General features: G+C 37.0%; 1 protein-coding gene across 2 annotated transcripts in view; it reads left to right on the top strand.

The window, feature by feature from the left end:
- Window positions 1–20,258, top strand: part of IMPG2 (interphotoreceptor matrix proteoglycan 2) — an 87,467-nt gene that overhangs the window by 11,007 nt on the left and 56,202 nt on the right. For both annotated transcript variants that reach the window (XM_043594035.1, XM_043594034.1), the window contains exons 3-6: window positions 2,721–2,887; window positions 6,070–6,101; window positions 14,135–14,184; window positions 15,096–15,178. In XM_043594035.1, coding sequence (XP_043449970.1) covers window positions 2,721–2,887; window positions 6,070–6,101; window positions 14,135–14,184; window positions 15,096–15,178 — 332 coding nt within the window. The remainder of the gene's footprint in view (window positions 1–2,720; window positions 2,888–6,069; window positions 6,102–14,134; window positions 14,185–15,095; window positions 15,179–20,258) is intronic.

The following is a 20,258-nucleotide window of genomic DNA, read 5'->3' as shown; positions in this document are numbered from 1 at the left end:
CATTAGGCATCATGTGCTACTTGTATTGCCATTCATTGCTCGTTTATCAAGTTAAAATTTAAAGTGTTTGCTTAACTTGCAGAACACTCACAGAACAAGTTACTTGCAATCCAAGGTTTTATTGTATGGTTATTCAGTCACAATATTTTTTATAGTTTCTTTGAATCACTTTATTTCATAACCAGACCTTACAGACGTTCATTTTTTTTTTTTTAGTTTTTACCAACCTAGACTTTCACCTTTGCATTGTCTTCTGGTGGGCACTAAATTTTCATTTGGAAGTTTTAGGATGAAGAAAGGAAGAACTATGAATCTGCAGGTGGTCAGCTCTGTCTCAGTCAGCCTTGGCTGGATTCTTCTGTATACTGTATGATCACAAGTTCGAAAGAACAGTTATAAAGATGCAGTTAGTTCACTGAAAGAGAAAACTAAGTTTGCAAACAAAGGTTTATTTTAACCCTGAAAAATCAATTGATGGAGAAACTTTAAATATTCATATATTTTCCTTTCTGTTAAAACTCGAGTCTTGTTCTTTGGCTTAGACTATCTTCTTCCATCAAACAACTGTCAGACACCCAGAATCCATTATGGTTATAACACTGATATTCATGTAGCACTATGTGATTTATAAAATACTCTCACAGGTAGGTAGGTAAGGCAGTAATGATTTATCCAATTAAATAAGAGGGATGAGGGGCGTTTGGGTGGTTCAGTCATTTGAGTCTCTGATTCTTGATTTTGGCTCATGTTGTTATCCCAGTGTTGTGGGATTGAGCCCGGTGTCAGGCTCTGTGTTGTGCATGGAGCCTGCTTAAGATTCTGTCGCTCTCCCTGTCTCCCCGACTCGAGTTTGCTCACTCTGTCTCTCGCTCGCTCGCTGTCTCTCAAATAAACAAATAAATAAAGCACATTGCAGCGCTGACCGGCTAGGTAAGTTACCTGTGGTTATGAAGCTGGGGCTAGAATTTAGATCTGACTCTGTGAGTTCAGGGGCTCCACCTCAATATGTTACTGGATAAGCATTCAGCTTTCTTGAGATGAAAAATAATGGTCTTGATCTCTGTGCATTTAAATCCTTCTCTCTCCCTTATTGCTCTGCTCCTCTTCCCTCCCATCTCAGTCTGTCTGTTGTCCACAGTGTCTGGCATTTGGCGAATGAAATGGTTACAGGAAACCAATATACTTAATGTATACAAAATGTGCAGGCAGTCTGTTTAGCATCCATTCAGATTTGATGCTTTGGAATAACTTAGCAGATAGACTGAATTTGTTTTTAATATAGTAGTACATTTCTCCTAAAAATCATTAATTTTTTAGTCCTCATATCGTAAAACAATTTTTTTGAGTGTAATTGACATACAATATTAAATTAGTTTCTGGGTGCCTGGGTGGCTCAGTGGGTTGAGTGTCTGACTTTGGCTTAGGTCATGATCTCACAGTTCGTGAGTTTGAGCCCCACGTCAGGCTCTGTGCTGACAGCTCAGAGCCTGGAATGTGCTTTGGTTTCTGTGTCTTCCTCTCTCTCTGCCCCTCCCCCACTTATGCTCTCTTTTCAAAAATAAACATTAAAAAATAAAAATAAATAACTAAATAACTTTCAAATATACAAGGTAGTGATTCTGCAAGTTTCTACATTATGCCATGCTCACCACAAGTGTAGCTACAATCTGTCACCATGCAATGCTATTACAATGTCATTGACTATATTCCTTATGCTGTGAGTTATATTCCTGTGACTTATTCATCCCATAACTGGAACCCTATATCTCTCACTTCCCTTCACCCATTTAGTATCCTCCCACCTCCCTCCCCTCAGGCAACCACCCGTTTGTTCTCTACTTATATCTTTTTTTTAGTTAATAGATTTTAATGTTTAGAGAAGTTTCAGGTTTACAGAAAAATTGAGCAGAAAGTCCAGAGAGTTACCTATACTGCCACTCTTCCACACACACATTTTCCCCTCTTATTAGCATTTTGTATTAGTGTAGCACATTTGTTACAATTGATGAGCCAAAATGGACACACTATTCTTAACTAGAGCTCGTATTGTGTTTTGAGAAATGTATAATGATGTATTTCCATTATTACAGAGTCATACAGAGTGACTTCCTTGCCCTAAAAAAAAACACTGTTCTTCACCTCTTTGTCTTTCCCTTCCCCCAGCCCCTGGCAACCACTGATCTTTTTACAATTTTCATACTTTGGCCCTTTCCAGAATGTCACATCATTGGAATTATACAGTATGTAGCTTTTTCAGACTGGCTTCTTTTACTTAGCAATATGCATTTAAGTCTTCACCATGTCTTTTCATAGCTTGAAACCTCATTTATTTTTATCACTGAATAATACTGCATCATATGGATATATCACAGTTTGTTTATTTTTTCGCCTTTTTAAGTATTTTCAACATCTGCTTCACTCTCATAAAGCACAAACGTGGATTTTTTTTTAAGAGATGGGGAAAAAAAAAACCCCTGCCTATTAGAAAGTGAATTAAATTCCTCTGTAAAGGAAAGGAGTGGGGAGTGCACATTCTCTTCATATCTGAAAAGTTTAAACTGGACATACATAAACAGAAGAACTTTGAGAATCATTCCTATGTCCTTCTAGAATGGACACTGTGGGCAAGAGTGCCTTGGAAATCTGAATAAATAAGTTCATGATTATTGTGAGAACCTGAAAGTACTTTCCATAAAAATTCCTCTTTGTCTGTTGTCCAGTGTGTCAGGAAGCTGTCTGGGAAGCCTTCCGGACATTTTGGGATCGACTTCCTGGACGTGAGGAATATCGTTACTGGATGAATTTGTGTGAGGATGGAAACACAACTATATTTGAAATGGGCACAAATTTTAGTCAGTCTGTGGAACATAGAAATTTAATTATGAAGGTAAGTGTACTAACAAGGGCAGAATTGCTGGACTATTGTAGGAGTGCCTACACACAGCTCAGGCTTGAAGGAAGAAAGAGCAACACCAAACACCTGCATTACTTTTGTTGTTGAATTAGGCTATTTGAATGAGCTGCCATAGGGCATAGCTGAGTCTTTGTATCCCTAGCTCTGGCTATTAAAATAAACATTGTTAACCCAGTAAGAGCCTCGGGCTTATGTTTATAAATGTGAATATTTGGAAATAATACTCAGCAAAGGTTTAGGCTAAGAGTATAAGTCTGCGAGAGTCACTCTTGCCAAGGTTTTGCATATTATCAATTCAGAGTAGCTACCAATGACACTAAGATATAGTTCATTGAATAAATGTTTAGTAAAGTATAAATATGATTCTACTTAATGAATTTGCTTACTTATTTTCCTTCTTTTAGAGCTATCTTATTCTTAGCAAAGGATAAATAAGCATGCATATAGACAAATTACCTGCCCACCTTTCCCTTTTCATGTAGCATGCATGTATTCATTATGAGAAAATAGAGAATGAGAAGGGGGAGAGGCAGAGAGAGAGGGAGACAGAAGAACCAAAGTGGGCTCCATGCTAGCAACAGAGAGCCTGATGCGGGCTCTGTCCCATGAACCTTGAGATCATGACCTGAGCTGGAGTCGGACACTTAACCAACTGAACCACCCAGGTGTCCCTCTTCTGTTATGTTTTTAACGGCTCAATATTAATAAATATGAGAATAGCTACCAGTTATGTATGTACCATGTACCAGGCCACATATTAAGCCTATTAAAAGCATATTTAATAACAACTCTACAAGGAGTTACTAATATCCGCAATTTATAGATAAGAACATTAGGCATCAGAGTTATTCCTTACTCTAGATTATAAAACCAGATGGGCTGGAGCTTAAAATCAAGCATAGTTTTCTTTTTTAAAAAAGTTATTTTTTTACCCTTTACCATTGGGCCTTCCTTCTAGTCATTACCACTTTTGCAAATTGCAGTGGCTAATAATGGAATAGCTATTAACTGAAAAAAAAATACACATATACATATCTACACACATTTATATTTATGTCAGCATTGCCCATCTCAGTTGTGTCCACACTATGGAAGCAGTTGACAGAGCAGCAAATACAGATGATGTATAGCAAATGTATAGTTAGTATTAGCATTAACAATAGCCTCTTGTGATATTACATTCCAAGGTATTTTTTTTTTTACAAGTGCAACTTTTAGAAAGGTAAGATCTAAAGGTGTTGGAAATACACTTTCAATGATTATTTAGTACAACATGGAGACAAAGGGGGTGATATGAGACCTGGATTGAATCTTAAATAACAAGCATAAGTGAGCTGAATGAGGAGTTTGGGATGAACAGTCCAGACAGAGGGGGATAGCACGAGACAGATGTTGATAGGGAATGACTTGGGCCAATATACGGGAAGGGTAGACAATAAGTGACAAGAGATCAGCCTGGAAGCTGGAAGAGTAGATAACTCTGGGGATGATAAGAAACTGTTGATGTGGAAATGGGATTCAGAGCCACTGGCCAAGAAAGAATTCTTCAGGCATCTTTGGTGCAGAATGGTGGTTTTATTACAGCACAAGTGACAGGACCTGTGGGCAGGAAGACCTGCCCTGGGATTGCCCTGAGTAATTGATTATATACCTGGGACTTGGGGGAGGTAAAGTCGAGGGGAAGTTGGCAAAAAGATTTTTCTAATGCTAAAGAAGACTCACAGGATCCTGAAGGCCTAGCTATTGTCAAGCTAAGGTTGTTTTTACCTCAAGCGAAGCATTGACATTAAAACAGTTGAGAGTTCCTGAAGAAATGTCATACTCTGCCTGTCTCAAGTGTTTGTCAATGGGCTGCAGGTTATAAGGAAATTTAAATTTATCTACATTTCTTTTGCCTTTGTTCTCCACATTATAAGTAGGTGAGTCACAGAGGCTGATTGGACAGTTTTGAATTAAAAAATGTCATTATGGTTTCTATACACCATGGGGTGAATTGGAGGCAACAAGACTGGAGCAGGAAGACTAGTAATTACTGCATATCTGAGGAAATGAGGGTCCTAACTAGACAAAAGATAGAGAAAGGAAGCACAAGAGATGCAAATAGGAAAAAAGACTAGTAGAACTCTGTGACAGGTCAGATGGGAGTGGGAGAAGAAGAAGGAATGGCCTGGGAAGCTTCCTCATTTCTAGTCTGGATGACTAAGACCAAGAACTTGGGCACAGAAGCAGCTTTGTAGATGTAGTGGGGAGATTGAGTTCACTTTTGAATGTGTTGTTTTGAGCAATCTGTGAAATGCGAATTGCCTGATTTAGGTTTGAAGCCAAGGAGAGTGGTTTGGGTTATAAATATAGCTGTAGGAGTCATCTGGCTTGACGTGGCAATTGAAAGCATTTAGACTGGCTGAGATTATTCTAGGAGAGTTTGTAGAGCAAGAAGAGCAATGAGTTATTTATAAATATCATGAGAGTTATTTAGAGTAATAGTCTTTCCATTTTATAGAGGAGATATTGAGAGATTTGGGGGTTTGCCTTCACATCTAAGCAAGAGAAAATGGGACTTGAAGTTAGGTCTTCTAACTTAGTGTTCTTTTTATTATATTGGCTCAAAACAAAATCACTAATTTAGAGGAAACTTAGGGACAGTTTACTTTAGAATGTCCCAGAGGAGAAATCCAATTATTGATATAATTTATCTTTTTGTCTGAATTCTGGAGAAACAGATTTAGCATTTATTTTATCCACATGTCCCTATTATTCTAGTATGAGAGTTTCTATAAACATGTTAGGTCACGAAAAATTTTGATTCTAAGTCCATGGAAGGTTAATGTAAAACTCAACCAATCTCCAATCTATAGATCTTTTTGGAATGATTAGCAAGTAAAATCTATTAATCTGTGCCCATTAAGAAAGAGCACGGGAACTTTTGGAAACATAAACAGAGACTGAGTGCCAGGACATTCCCACAGTCACAAAACAAACTTGGCATCATTAGTACCTTGCTTTAATTGTTTGCTTAACCAAAGAGAAAAACAACATAGATTTGTAAAATAACAGTATAATGTTAGGGCATTAGTGTTTTCCATGCAGTACATTTTATGTACTGCTTATTAACTGTCATTAACTCACACAGTCATGTTTATCTTTGTTTTCCTTAGAAAATGACATATACAAAGGAAACTGTAAGCAGGTAAGTGTCTTTCTTCCCCAATTTCATGTTTGGCAACTAAGATATGTCATACGTATTCCAAGACTCACCCCCAATTTAATGGCTCTGTTCTATTTTCTTGCCAGTTCCTGCAGTCACTAGGGCTGTGGGTAAGTCCCAAATTGTTTTCCTCATCTTGAAGCCACTTCCCATTCAAGGCTACCATCACAGTCACTGTGCTTGTTTACTTTCTGAACTTGCCAGGAGGCAGACTTATTCCTTTCTCTTGAGTGAGAAAAATAGACTTCTGGAAATGGAATATGGAATGATCTACTTCAGTTGAAGTTTATGCACTAATAGTAAAAATGTTATAAAATGTTACACCTTAGTGGAGAATAGTTTATTAAATGATGGTTGGTAGTATGGATCACTTTACTGAGAAATGATGATTATGATCTTGAAATACAGGAATAACATGGAGTGCCTTGGGTGGCTCAGTCAGTTAAGCATCTGACTCTTCATTTTGGTTCATGTCATGATCTCACAGTTCATAGGTTCGAGCCCCACATCAGGCTCTGCACTGACAGTGTGGAGTGTGCTTGGGATTCTCTGTCTCCCTTTCTGTCTGCCCCTCCCCCATTCATATTCTCTCTCTCTCTCTTTCCCTCTCTCTTTCTCTCTCCCCCCCCCCCTCAAAAATAAGTAAACTTAAAAGAAATATAGGAATAACACAACCTTGATGAATCCTGCAGTATTAGGATTCTTGGCTCTATCAGCCTTTAGGTTTAGGATTAAGGTCATTTCTGGGTCCTGAGCAATAGCAGTACAGAGCAGATCATGGAAGTGAGGAATTTAGTGTATAAGGATTAAAGATTTCAATTCTGTCCATACTCAGAGTATCTAGATTATGCCAGTGTAGGAATGATTATATAGAAAAACACCATTAGGGCGGACAATCCAGATCAATGCCTCAAATGAGAGAGGAAGACAGACTGAAAAACCAGTTAGGTGAGTCAGTGCCTGGAGATCCAAGCTGGGCAGCAGAGGCCAGGCCAAAGCATAGTTGGAGTACACATGTGACTTAGTGGGGCATATGTAGGGGTCAGATCAAACATGAGTAAACAGGAGGGAAGGGGACTCTGTGGTCTCACTCATTCATACAACTAATGTTACCACTGGGTCTCTGCTGGGGCCTGGGATGAACACCCACTTAGATGCTGGGCCATGTGTTTTCTTAGGTGTGGGCTTTCACCACTGAGAAGCAGAGCTTGGAAGTTGCTTGTGATTGCCATTGCAACACCCAAGCAGTGAACTAAGTACTCTGTTGAGTCCCACCAGTCCTAGTAATCTTCATGATTGTAACTAATGAAATGGTGGCACATTTTACACATCTTATATAGTTAAGATGTATGTAAACAGCATAATGCATATGGCACTTAACCTAGAAGAAGCTCTGAAGTTTACTGGGAAGTGGATGTTAGCAAGTTTGTAGCTTGTGGGTTATTATCAAGTGGTGGAAGGAAGCTTACCTGAAATAGGGTGGACAATTGTAACACTATCTGAGAGTGGGTGTGGCTCATGGCACAGGGGTAGCCGGAAGATATGTAAGGTGTGGTGTGTGTATGTTTTGTGTATTCCTGTGTGGTTCACTTCAACTGGCTGCAGCTTTCTTTGGCTTCCTAGCATTTCTCACAATGAAATTATGCATAAATAAAGGAGAAATTTTGTGTTATGCTCATTTCTTACTGTGATAATCACACTGGAACAAATTCATAAATAAGCATCATAGCAGGACTCACTGAATCGTATATTTTTATTGATAAGGCGCTGTCTGTTCTACGTATAAGGAACTGAAAATATGATTTACCGTGCTTAGAAAATAACATATGTACTAAAATAACAATATATGAAAATATAAATGAATATTGAGAAATTTAAAGTTTAAAATATCTTTCCGATCTAACTAGAACAGATGAGGCTGGGGTGGGGTGAAAACTGCCAACCGTGGTAGTTGCTGAAAGGGGTGACCTGGGGTTAGGTAACACTGGGAGTGAAACCATGAGAGTGGCTGGCCTAAGAATTCACTAAGCCCATCTTTATCCAACTTGAGTTCTTTTCTTTCTTTCTTTCTTTTTTTTAATAATATTTATTTATTTTTGAGAGACAGAAACAGAATGTGAGCAGGGAGTCACAGAATCCGAAGCAGGCTCCAGCCTCCAGCTCCAGTCGGAGCTGTCAGCACAGAGCCCAACACGGGGCTTGAACCCACAAACTGCAAGATCATGACCTGAGCTAAAGTTGGATGTTTAAACCACTGAGCCACCCAGGCTCCCCTATCCAACTCGAGTTCTATAGTGATCCATTGTAACCCTTTATGTGTTCTTCACTTTTCTATATTCAAATTTATTTTTATGTTTTTTTTTGAGATTACTCTCATATTCTCAGTGTTGAGATTCTTGTGTTAGATTTTATTGCTGCTGTAGCAAATTACCACAGACTCTGGTAGTTTAAAACAACACAAATTTGTCCTACAGTTACATAGCTCAGAAATCTGACGTGGGTCTCAAGATGTTGCCAGGTTTGCATTCCTTTCTGGAAACTGTAGTGGAGAATCTGGTTTTTGGTTTTTTTTTTTTTTTTTTTTGCCTTTTCCAGCTTCTAGAAACCACCCACATTGCTTGGCTCATGACCCCCTTCTATCTTCAAAGCTAGTAATGGCTGGTCAAGTCTTTCTCACATTTCATCACTCTGACACTTTTCTGCCTCTTCTTCCACATTTAAGGATCCTTACGATTGTGCTGGATCCACCTGGATAAACCTGGCTACACTCCCCATTTTAAGGCCAGCTGATGAGCAACCTTAATTCCAACTGCTACCTTAATCCTCCTTTGTATGTAATTTAACATACTCACAGGTGCTGGGGATAAGGATGTGGAGGCCACTATTGTTCCTATCACAGTTCTCTGTAATTTAAATTGCTGCTTCTCTGTGAACTCTAACCCACCTGCTGACCTAAGCCTTGCATCAAATACTCTGTTTTGTATCACTTTAAGCTTCTCCTACTATCATCTGTCCGCTGTCTTAAAAAAAAAAAAAAAAGCATTTTTCACCTTACTTAGGACCCTACATCCAATCTTACCTCTTAGACATCTCCTGATCATTGTTTCTCTCTCTCCTGAGTCTTCACCTTCTCCCATTACTAACTCCTTATGAGCATTTAAACATGCTCAAATCTCTCCCATGTTCCCTATTTACAAAAGGCCCTCCTCCAGCACTTGTCTCCATTATAGTTGCATATTTTGAAAGCATCTCCACTTAGCTCCAGTCAATGCTTAACCCCCTACCTTTTGGACTTCCTGTATAGTCTCCATAATCAGTACAAAGCCCCACCTAGGTTATGTGTTCACCAAATAGTTGTTAAATGAATAACTGAGTTTCTGCTCAATTACCCAAGTTTATTATCAGGTCTCTGGTGATATTCTTAAAATAAGAGCTGTTCTTTGGGATTTTATTTTGTACATCAATTAACTTACATTTGTAGTTGAGGGTGCCTATCATGGATCACAAAACCAAGTATACATTTTTTTTAAGCAAATGTTTTATTTTATTTGGTACATGTATATCCCTGCTCCATTATCCTCTGTTTTCTCATATATTTGTTTAACATTTCATATTTTTGTAATGCTTCTGCATATAATATTTCATTTAGTTTTCACCAATACCTTTGAGAAATAGGTAGGGTAGGGAAGTATTCCTGTTTTGGAGATTAAGTTCTTGAGGCCCAGAGCAACTGAGATATTTTTCTAAGGTGTACACAAAGTTAATGATACTTCTGGGACCAGCACCAAGGATTCCTGGCTCTGTGCCTTGAGTTCTTTTGTGTCATGTTCTGATCACAGTTAACAGATTCAAGGGCAGAGCAGAGTATAGAGAATTGTCAAGGGGAGTAGTAATCTAGATGTGAAATTACGCTTATGCTCCGTGTGGCTATGCTATCTTTTGATACAGTCTTACCTGAATTCTGAGAGAATTAGGCAGTAGCGGTGAAGTAATAAATTATGTGCTGGCTGAGCTGAGGAGATGAAAATGTAGGAGGTTGTTTGTTGCTGGTATGAAGCTAAAGGTCTTAGCTGAACAACCTCAAATTTGTGGTTCGGCCTAGAAATGAACTAGTATTTCTGTCTCCAAACTCAATACAACTCTGTGTTCTAGTTCTGTTGTGACATTTTAGGGGATCTCTGCAGGAGGCATACCTAATGAGAACATGTTGAAAGGATTCTTGTTGTTAAGTGTTTTTTGCTGTTTTCTGAAAGGAGAGTGGGAAAATGAGGGATTAAGAGTTGGAATGATTTGAATTACTGAGAGTTGCCTACTTACCATCATTAAAATAATGTTAATTTGAATTCAGTAAGTGAAATCTAGTTCTGAAGTAAACAAACTTCTCCATTGTGAATGCTTCCTTAGAGAATTAACTTAAATTTAATTAATTAGCTATTTGCTTATTTTAGTTGCAGTATTTCTTTTTAAATTTAAATTAAAAAAATTTTTTAATTAAAGTATAGTTGACATACAACTTTTTGTCATTCAACATAACATAGTCATTCAACAATTATATAATCACAAAATGCTTACCACCATAAGTGTAGTTACCATCTGTCATCATACAAGGTTATTATTATATTATTGACTGTATTTCCTACGCTTCATCCTTATCCCTGTAGCTTATTATTTATCAAATGTGATTTGGTGTGGGGGACAATTTGACTGACACCATGTGAGGTCTGGTTTCTTGGCCACGCCATCCCAACTTCCAGTTCTAGTTACTGTGCTGTGCTTTGGCCCCTCTGTCTTGCTTTGACCTCTTTGTTCTCATAGCTGGTTCCTCTCCATAGCTCTCCAACTTTGACTGGGTTTCCTTTCCTCTTTCTGGGACCTCACACACTGTGACCTTTAGGTCATTAAGTTTATGTAAGCTGTTATCATTACAACCATGTTGTTTGCCCTTCTAGTCAATATGGCTCACGTAAAGGCCATATTGTGAGGAATTAAGATGAGTGAGAGTGAGGTTTCTCAATCAAATGGACCTGTTTTACATCATAGCTCCTCTATTGTCTAACTGTGTGACTCTGAGCAAATTCTTAACCTCTTCTTTTTTTTTTTTTTTTTAATTTTTTTTCAATGTTTATTTATTTTTGGGACAGAGAGAGACAGAGCATGAACGGGGGAGGGGCAGAGAGAGAGGGAGACACAGAATCGGAAACAGGCTCCAGGCTCTGAGCCATCAGCTCAGAGCCCGACGCGGGGCTCGAACTCACGGACCGCGAGATCGTGACCTGGCTGAAGTCGGACGCTTAACCGACTGCGCCACCCAGGCGCCCCATCTTAACCTCTTCTAATATTAGTTTCCTCATAGGTATAAATGGGGATATTAGTATCTTCCTTTTAAGGTTGTTGACACAATTAAGTGAGTTAACCATGATAAAACACTTAACACAATGCATGATTTATGATAAATTTAGTTGTACTCATTCTTTTTTTTTTTTTTTTTAGTTTTTGTTTTATTTTAGAGAGAGAGAGAGAGCATAAGTGCGGTGAGGAGAGGCAGAGGGTGAGAGACAGAATCTTAAGCAGACTCCATGCTCGGTACAGAGCCTAACCCAGGGCTCAATCTTATGACTCTGGGGTCATGACCTGAGCTGAAATCACGAGTTGAACACTCAACCAACTGAGCCACGCAGGTGCCCCTAGGTGTACTGACTCCTGCTGGTGTTATTATTGAAAAGGGAACTAGATACTGTCAGGAATTTTAAGTATAGCCTTGGGCCATATCAAGTCATTGTGTCATGCAGGAAAAATTGCTTTATTCATTTTTTCATCTATAAAATGAAGGTATTGGCAAGGGGTTCTATTTGTGGACAACTGATAGATCCTATTCGGGCCTGATTATGTTAATGTCTGTCTCAAATGCATTTGAATCTTACTTGCTTTTAGCTCTATTCCCTGCAACTTGAGAAGCCTCTTGATGCTTTCTCATCACCCAGGCCCTTTCTCCACTCATCACTCATAATAATGACTTATCCAGATGTCATATTCCTTAGGTTCTTCTAGATGACAGCTCACTGAGAAGTAATTTCCTGCAAATGCACTATAAAATAACCAAAAGTGATAGGTTTAGTGTAATGGTTTAATATGTTATTCTTTCTAGATAGTATTTTTAAAAAGCAGAAGAATCTTTATGAGATTTGTAAAAACTCAGTTTCTCAAATTTTCTTTCTTTCTTTTTTTTTTTTTTTAAAGATTTTTTTGTTTTTTAAGTAATCTCTACACACACCATGGGGCTCGAACTCACAACCCCAAGCTCAAGAGTCACTTGCTCCACCAACTGAGCCAGCCAGGTGCCCCAGTTTCTCAAATTTTCTACCAAAGCTTGGGAGTTTAGGGAGCATTGCCCTAGTTGACTCCCCAACTCCAGTGCCAGTCAGGAAATGTCTTTGAAAGATCTTAATATCTTAATACTAACTTTAACTTTATAGTCAACTCCACAATATAGCCGTGTTTGTTTTAATATTAAAATGTTTTGAGTTACACATTAGTTCTTACTTAGTTCCCTACCTGCCTATGCTTCAAGTAAAACTGATGCTTCAGTATGTATATCATGTTTGTCTGGTGGCTTTGAGTAACCCCTACCTCCGCCCCCCAATGACCTTATTTAGAGCACTAAGACAATCTAAAGGAGTGCTTCTGAAGATGGGAGTCACTGGAACATTGGCAAGACTGTGAGGGAGACATTTTTGACTGTAATCACATCACCTTAGGAAGCTGACTTTTGTAAAGTTGAAGACAGTTTTCAACTCTTAACAGTAATGTCATCAGCATCCAATAGATATAATCACCATCCAACTCCTTTGTAAAAGTTTAGTGGAACATCCCTTTTCCCTTAGGACATATCCACAAACTTTAAAGTTCTAAAACTTCCTAAAATTACTATACTTTAAATTTTATATTTTGGGGGTATGTGGAAATTTGGACTTGCAGAAACCTATTTTCTTTCCTTTGGAGGAGGGACTTTTCCAATTGTTTCGATTTTTTCTTCTTGTTGCAGAGCATCATGGTTAAATGATACCTGGTTACTTGTAGCCTGTTAGCAGTATGACCTATAGCAAGTCATTTCTCTAAGCTTGACTTTCTATAAATAAAAACATTTTATGATTTCTGTGATCCCTCAAATGAGATGAGATTTGTGGGTTTTTTCCCCCTGAGCAGCAAGTACCCTCCTACCAGTACTATTTGTTAAATTTGTAATCATTTATTTGTTGTCTATTTTCTGTAAGACTATAACTTTAATAGATCATGTTTGTTTTGTCCACACAATATTCCCGATGTCTTGTACACTGCCTGGCTAATAGTATTTTTTATTAATTTATCCTAAAAATATCTACTTAGTGCCTACTAAATACTAGATGCCTAGATACTATTTTAGGTTAGAGATAGACTAAAAATATGAGATTCCTAATCTCAAAGAATTTATATTCTTAACTGCAGTCCTGTTCAATAGAACTTTCTGCGATGAAGGATATGTTCTTTACTGTGCTGCCCAATATGATAGCCATTAGGCACATGTGACTGTGGAACACTTGAAATGTGGCCAGTATGAATGAGGAACAGAATTTTAAACTTTATTTAATTTTAGTTAATTTAAATTACCACATAAGTCCAGTGACTACCATGACAATGCCATTCTAGAGTATTAAGAGATTAGAGACAGAGATAAAGAAGTAGATAAATAAATCAACAAATAATTTCACATAGTGATAATAACTGAGAAGAAATCAAACAGGCTGATAAAATAGTAAGTAGGGAAGTACTTTGTATAGGGTGATTTTACTTGAGTAGAAATCAATACCTGTAGATAAATTAATTATGAAAACTATTATTTCTTAAACCTTGTTAAATCAGTACTTGGGTTTGGAAACACTTGTTTGGAGATCTAGTGAGTTCCTTTTGGGAAAATAAACCCCAAAATATATCCACATATTTCTATCATTTTTATTAATGTTAAACATTTTTTACCTTAGCCCTGAATTGTCATCTCCAGTTCCTGTTGGTGATGCCCCAACATCAGGAGGTATGTTCTTGTGCATTTATTCACTTTTTAAAAATTATTTGTGGTTTAAGATGATCTTGTAAGCAAGCACATGTTCCACCTCACATTTAAAAAGTACCAGGCTTCTCTCTCCTTATATGTTGTTCAAGAGTCTCAAGAAAAAGTGATTGTGCTTTCATTTATTTTAAGGCATTATGTTGTGGGTGCTTAAAGACCTTTAATTATTGAGTATAATAAAAATCAGAAAACTACTTAATACAAACGTATGACCTAAAGAATGACTTTAAGGCAAACACTCTGTAACCACTGCTTGTGCCAACAGTAGAACCTTTCTAGTTCCACCATTTGTCATTTGTCTTCTACGAGTTTCTCTGAGTAAGGATTTTTTTGATTGCATTCTGTGGTGTACTTTAACACGTTTCCTTGATTTTTGTATTTCCTATGAATTGGAAGTTGCTTTCTTTATTTTTAATTTTTTTTAAAAAAGCTTTTCCTTATTGCAAATTTCAAACATATACAAAAAAATAGAATAGCACAATGAGGCCAAGCTTCAACAATGATCAATTCCTAGCCAGTGTCCAACCTTCACTCACTTTCCCTATCAGGTAACATTATATTTTTCAGTATCTGTCTCTTTACTAGGTAGCTCCTTAAGGATAAAAATTTTGTCTGTATCCTTAACAAATCTTACATAGTGGCTGACATATAGTAGGTGCTCTTTAAATGCTTGTTGCTTGAATGAATGAGTTGTAATTATTTTCTGTTCTAGGAAGATTCTATGCAAATGTTTCTTAAGGTTAGAATGTACTGAATTTCCAGGATGATAAAGCAAATGACTTACAGGAATGGTTTTGAAGTCAGCTTTGTTATTTCCTGATATGATTCTGACTTAGGGACTACGTTCATGTACATGTTTTTGTTTTTCTACTTAGGTGCTGTTGTCAGTGTTCCATATCCAGGGGTGACCACCTCTGAAGGTATCTCAGAGAGCAGCAAGGAGAGGCCTGGGGAGAGTGTGAGTGATGCTCTGTTTTGTTATTTAGTTTCTAACATGGAGAACAGGGTTAAGAGAGACTTATGTTCCACTGCTAAACTGCACAAAACTTCATGTGGTTTCCTTTATGGAAATGTAGATTCTAAAACCAGTATATTAAAAAGAACCTAAGATTCCTTGGAGAGTTGAGTCAATCTGCTTTTGCAAGAGAGAGCTTCAAGTTGTAAATGAAATGACTTGTGCTTGGGGAATTATCATGGTAAACTCATTGTCACTTGTGGGCTTTGTGACATAATTTACTGTCATTTGCCTATGTTCTTCTATTGCTCTGTTTTCTTCAGAGGAAAAGGATGTAGGTTTTATGCAGTTGAAAAATCAAGAAATAGCGTGTTTTTTAAATGCATCATTATTAACAGTAACCTGTCCATGAAACAATATTAAGTTTACTTTCTGTAACATTCAGTTTTAAAAAGAAAGTACACAGGCTGCCTAGGAAGATAGAAATATTTTGTTAGAAATTTTGTTAAATATGAATTTTTAAAATTTTGGGGTTCATAAATCTTATATTAATACAGTGCGAACTCTGATTGAACATATTCACTAGAAAGATGCAATTTAGTTACCTTGCACATTTTCTTCCAATTTCAACATTTTAACTTCTGTGAAATCATGTTACATCAGCCTACTCTGCCTTCCCACCTTCCCTCTCACTGAACAAAGCTGGTAATAATATTGGACCCCTGGGTTGATTCCTGAATCAATACATTTACCCTCTGTACAACTTCGTCCAGACTAGATGGTGCTGGGAAATATTGTCATTCAATAAATATTTGTGAATGAATGAATAAAAAGTGATACCATGGATCTGAACTTGAAGCACAATAGTTATGGTTTAGGTATGGGAACATTTATGGAATGAGATAGAATTCCCTATAATAAACATGAAGGAATTGTACATAATTGAATTGTATATAATTGGAACATTAATATCTAAAAGAGAGGATAATTTCAAGCCAATTTATAGAATCAGTAAGAAAGCAAAGCAGTATAAAGATACCTAACAAGAATTAGATCCCTGTACCTCTAGTTCAAAATGAAGCCCGAAGTTATTTTTACAGTTCATTTTTTCCTTATTTTCCTAATTTTCCATCTACTGTTTTAGAAACTGTATACCTCATTTCTGTTTTGCTAGTAGTTACCCTATATGTTACTTAATATGTAATATATTATTACATATAATATTTGTAATACATTCTATATAATATATATATACTCTATAAATTACCCCATGAATTATAATGTATAATCTAGCAAAATGTAAGTTTTTCAAATCTTAATCCTTATCTTGAGCAATGAGGAACACTGGAACATTGTTACTCAAATAATCCCTTTACTGATTTATATTCTATTTTTAAATATTTTTGTTCTTTCTTTCTCTTTTAGTTTTCTTTTTAATCCCACAAGTTAGACAGTATTATGTTTGTTTCACATAAAATTTGTTTTACACTTACCTGGATGTGTATTATTTTATTTTCATAAAATTATTTTTGTACATTAAAATTTTTTTTTAATGTTTATTTATTTTTGAGAGACAGAGAGAGCGAGAGAGCACACAGCCAGGGTCAGAGAGAGAGGGAGACAGAAGACTCCTGTCAGGCTCTTAGCTATCAGTGGGAAGCCTGATGTGGGGCTTGAATCCACGAACCATGAGATGCTGACCTGAACTGAAATCAAGAGTCAGATGCTCACCTGACTGAGGGACCCAGGCGCCCCTCTTTTTGTGCATTTGAGATCTCCCTTCTAGGATAATTTTCTTTTTGAAATATATGCTTCTAATAATACCTTAGTGAGAGTCTCTCATTGGTTCCTTTTAAGATTTTGCTTGTCTGAAAATTTCTTATTTCCTTATTCTAGAAAAATATTTTTTAAATGTTTATTCATTTTGAGAGAGTGCATGCACACGTGCACACATGGGGAAGGAGCAGAGAGAGAGGGAGCGAGAAGCCCAAGCAGGCTCCATGCTGTCAGCACACAGCCCCATGTGGGGCTCAGTCTCCTGAACTGTGAGGTCATGACCTGAGCTGAAATCAAGAGTTGGATGCTTAACAACTGAGCCACACAGGTGCCCTGAATCTTTTTTTTTAAATTGAAGTATAGTTGACACACAGTATTACTTTAGTTTCAGGTGTATGACATAGTAATTTGATAAGTCTGTACTTATTCTATGCTCACCAGAAGTGTAGCTATATTCTTCACCATTATGTGGGAGTCTTTGATCTGACCTTTCAAAATGTACAGACCTTTAACTTTTTATCCTATCCCTTTTGTGGTATTTAAAACTAAAGTCTAGGTTACAAAGGATCAGCAGATATACTGTGTACTCATGCAACACTGATTCATCTCTCTTGATTTTTCTAACCTGTTTTTCTTGACCTGTTAGGATTTCCTTAACTTTCTTGCAAACCACCTATGCATTAGAAACATTAAAAAATATTTATTCAGCACTTTAGGCTTTCTGTAGCAGCAAGATTACTAAGGATATTTCTTTTATAATAATACTGGGAATGGAAGTTTCTGTCCAAATTTAGCAAGATAAAATTTAATATTGAAAAATGCAAAATTTTGTATAAAATTACATAAGACTAAGAATTTTTATTGATGTTAGTCTCTATATGCATCAGCAGTATGATGCAGTTACTAGGGGAGAGCTAGTAAAAACTAGTGTAGCTGTACGTTGCATTAATAGAAATATAGAATATGTTATAATAGGTGGTATCCTATCATGTTTTAATTGATCAGACCTCACTTGTGTATACCACACTCTAAGGAAGATATTAAGAGCCTGAGAAATGTCTGGAGGAGAGGAGCTAAAGGACTCAGGGAAGTCATGATAGCTGTCTATACTTATTTGAAAGGCTGTCTGGTGACTACAATTTTTATATATGTCCCAGATTACAGAACTGAGATCAGTGGTGGAACTTATAGGAAAATATATTTGGGCTTAATATTAAGAACTTTGGATGGAAGTGGGTGAAATGGGTGATGGGGACAAGATGTATACATTTCTAGTTATAAAATGAATATGTCATGGGGATGTAAAGTACATAATGTAACTGTAGTTAACAATACTATATTGCTTATTTGAAAGTACTTAGGAGAGTGGATCTTGAAAGTCCTCATCACAAGAAAAAAATTTTCTGTGTATGTGATGGATGTTAACTGGAATTATTGTGATGATCATTTTTCGATACATAAAAATATTGAATCATTACATCGTATACCTGAAAGTAATGTATGTTTGTTATATATCAGTTATACCTTAATAAAAATGCCAAAAAAATATATGTGCCTGATATGTGCCTGTTACTGTTTTAGGAGGCATACTGATAAGTAAACATGCACTATAATCTCTGTATGGTATGCACTATGATAGGGCAAATGCAGAATGAACTAGAACATTAGGAGCACTGGGTCAGTTTTGAGGGGGCAGTTCTGAGAAATTTTCTGATGGGAGTGAGGTCTGAACTGAGGGTGAATAGAACTTACCAGAAGAAGAGAAAGGTGAAGGGTCTTGGCCTGAGGTCTCAAAGCAAAGGGAATAACACTGCTTAGGCCTGAGATGAGAGAATTAGACCATTCCTTGGTCTGTAAGTAGGAATTTAACATGGCTGGAGTAGATAGTGAAAGGGGGAGGGGAGGAAGATGAGGCTGGAAAAGGGAAGCAGGAACCAAGTTGTGAAGGGCAAAGAAGAAAAAAAAAATTAAAGAACTTTACAACCGTGAGAGCTTTTTCATATGAAATGTAATGGTCTGTCTTTGAAAATCATGACTCTTTCTCATCAGAGACATTTAAACTGAAGATGAGCAGCCATTTGTCAGGGATATTGTAGAGAGAATTTCAAGCATCACAAGGGATGGTAGGATCATTCAGGTTCTTTCCTATTCTGAGGTTATGAAGGTCTGATGATATGATCTATCAAGGATAAAAAATGATACACTGAAGCATAGCCTCTGTAGTGTCTTCCTGACTCTGCCATTGGGTTGCTCTGAGCCCTTAGGCTAGCCATTCTTCCATTCCAGCCCCTCTTCTTGTGTATCAAAATGGAGGAACTTGGATGAGCTCAAGTGTATCTGCCATGTAGCAGTTATTACTATAGCATTCTAGTAGCAATATTTTATTTCCCTCATTCTTTTTACATTTATTAATTGGAATTCTTCCATAAGAGACTATGTCAACTCTCATTTATTTATTAAATCATCTATTTCTATCAATATGGACTCATGGATATTTATTTTATTCTTTGGATTATAACCAGTTATTTATTTTGTTCAAATTGTTACAGTATTGGCCACTGGAAGACCTGGATATTACTGTTACAGAATATAAAACGTTCATTGATACTGTTTCAGATTCCACACAGCAACTAATCTTTAAGTAATTACCACTTGTTGAGTTTGGTGTAGTATCTAAAAAGAATCTGTACATGAACATAAGGGAAGGGAAGCAAAAATAATATAAAAACAGGGAGGAGGACAAAACATAAGAGACTCTTAAATATGGAGAACAAATTAGAGCGTTACAGGAGGGGCTGTAGGGGAAGATGGGCTAAATGGGTAAGATGCATTAAGGAATCGACTACTGAAATCATTGTACTATATGCTAACTAACTTGGATGTAAATTAAGAAAATAAATTAAAAAAATAAAAAGTATCTGTACAATTTTGAAAAGGCTATTAATATATTTCCCCCTTCCTGGGGCACCTGGATGGTGCAGTTGGTTAAGTGTCTGACTCTTGATTTTGGCTCAGGTCATGATCTCACCATTGATGAGATTGAGTCCCACATCGGGCTCTGTGCTGACAGCAGTGCCTGCTTGGGATTCTCTTTCTTTCTCCCTCTGTCCCTCCCCCCGAGTGTCCCTCTGCACTCTCTCTTGCATGTACATATGAGCTCTCTCTCTCACAAAATAAACATTCAAAATATATATTATATATATCTATATATCTGTGTCTATGTCTATGTGTATCTATATTTCTCCCTTCCTTAATACTTTTCTTCATATACTTCAACTAAAACAACATAGTGCTACTGATTGAATGT

This window comes from Prionailurus bengalensis, chromosome C2, assembly GCF_016509475.1.
Source record: "Prionailurus bengalensis isolate Pbe53 chromosome C2, Fcat_Pben_1.1_paternal_pri, whole genome shotgun sequence".
NCBI classification, from domain to species: domain Eukaryota; kingdom Metazoa; phylum Chordata; class Mammalia; order Carnivora; family Felidae; genus Prionailurus; species Prionailurus bengalensis.
The sequence above is the reverse complement of the archived record's forward strand: the minus strand, read 5'-3'. Positions and strand labels throughout refer to the sequence as shown.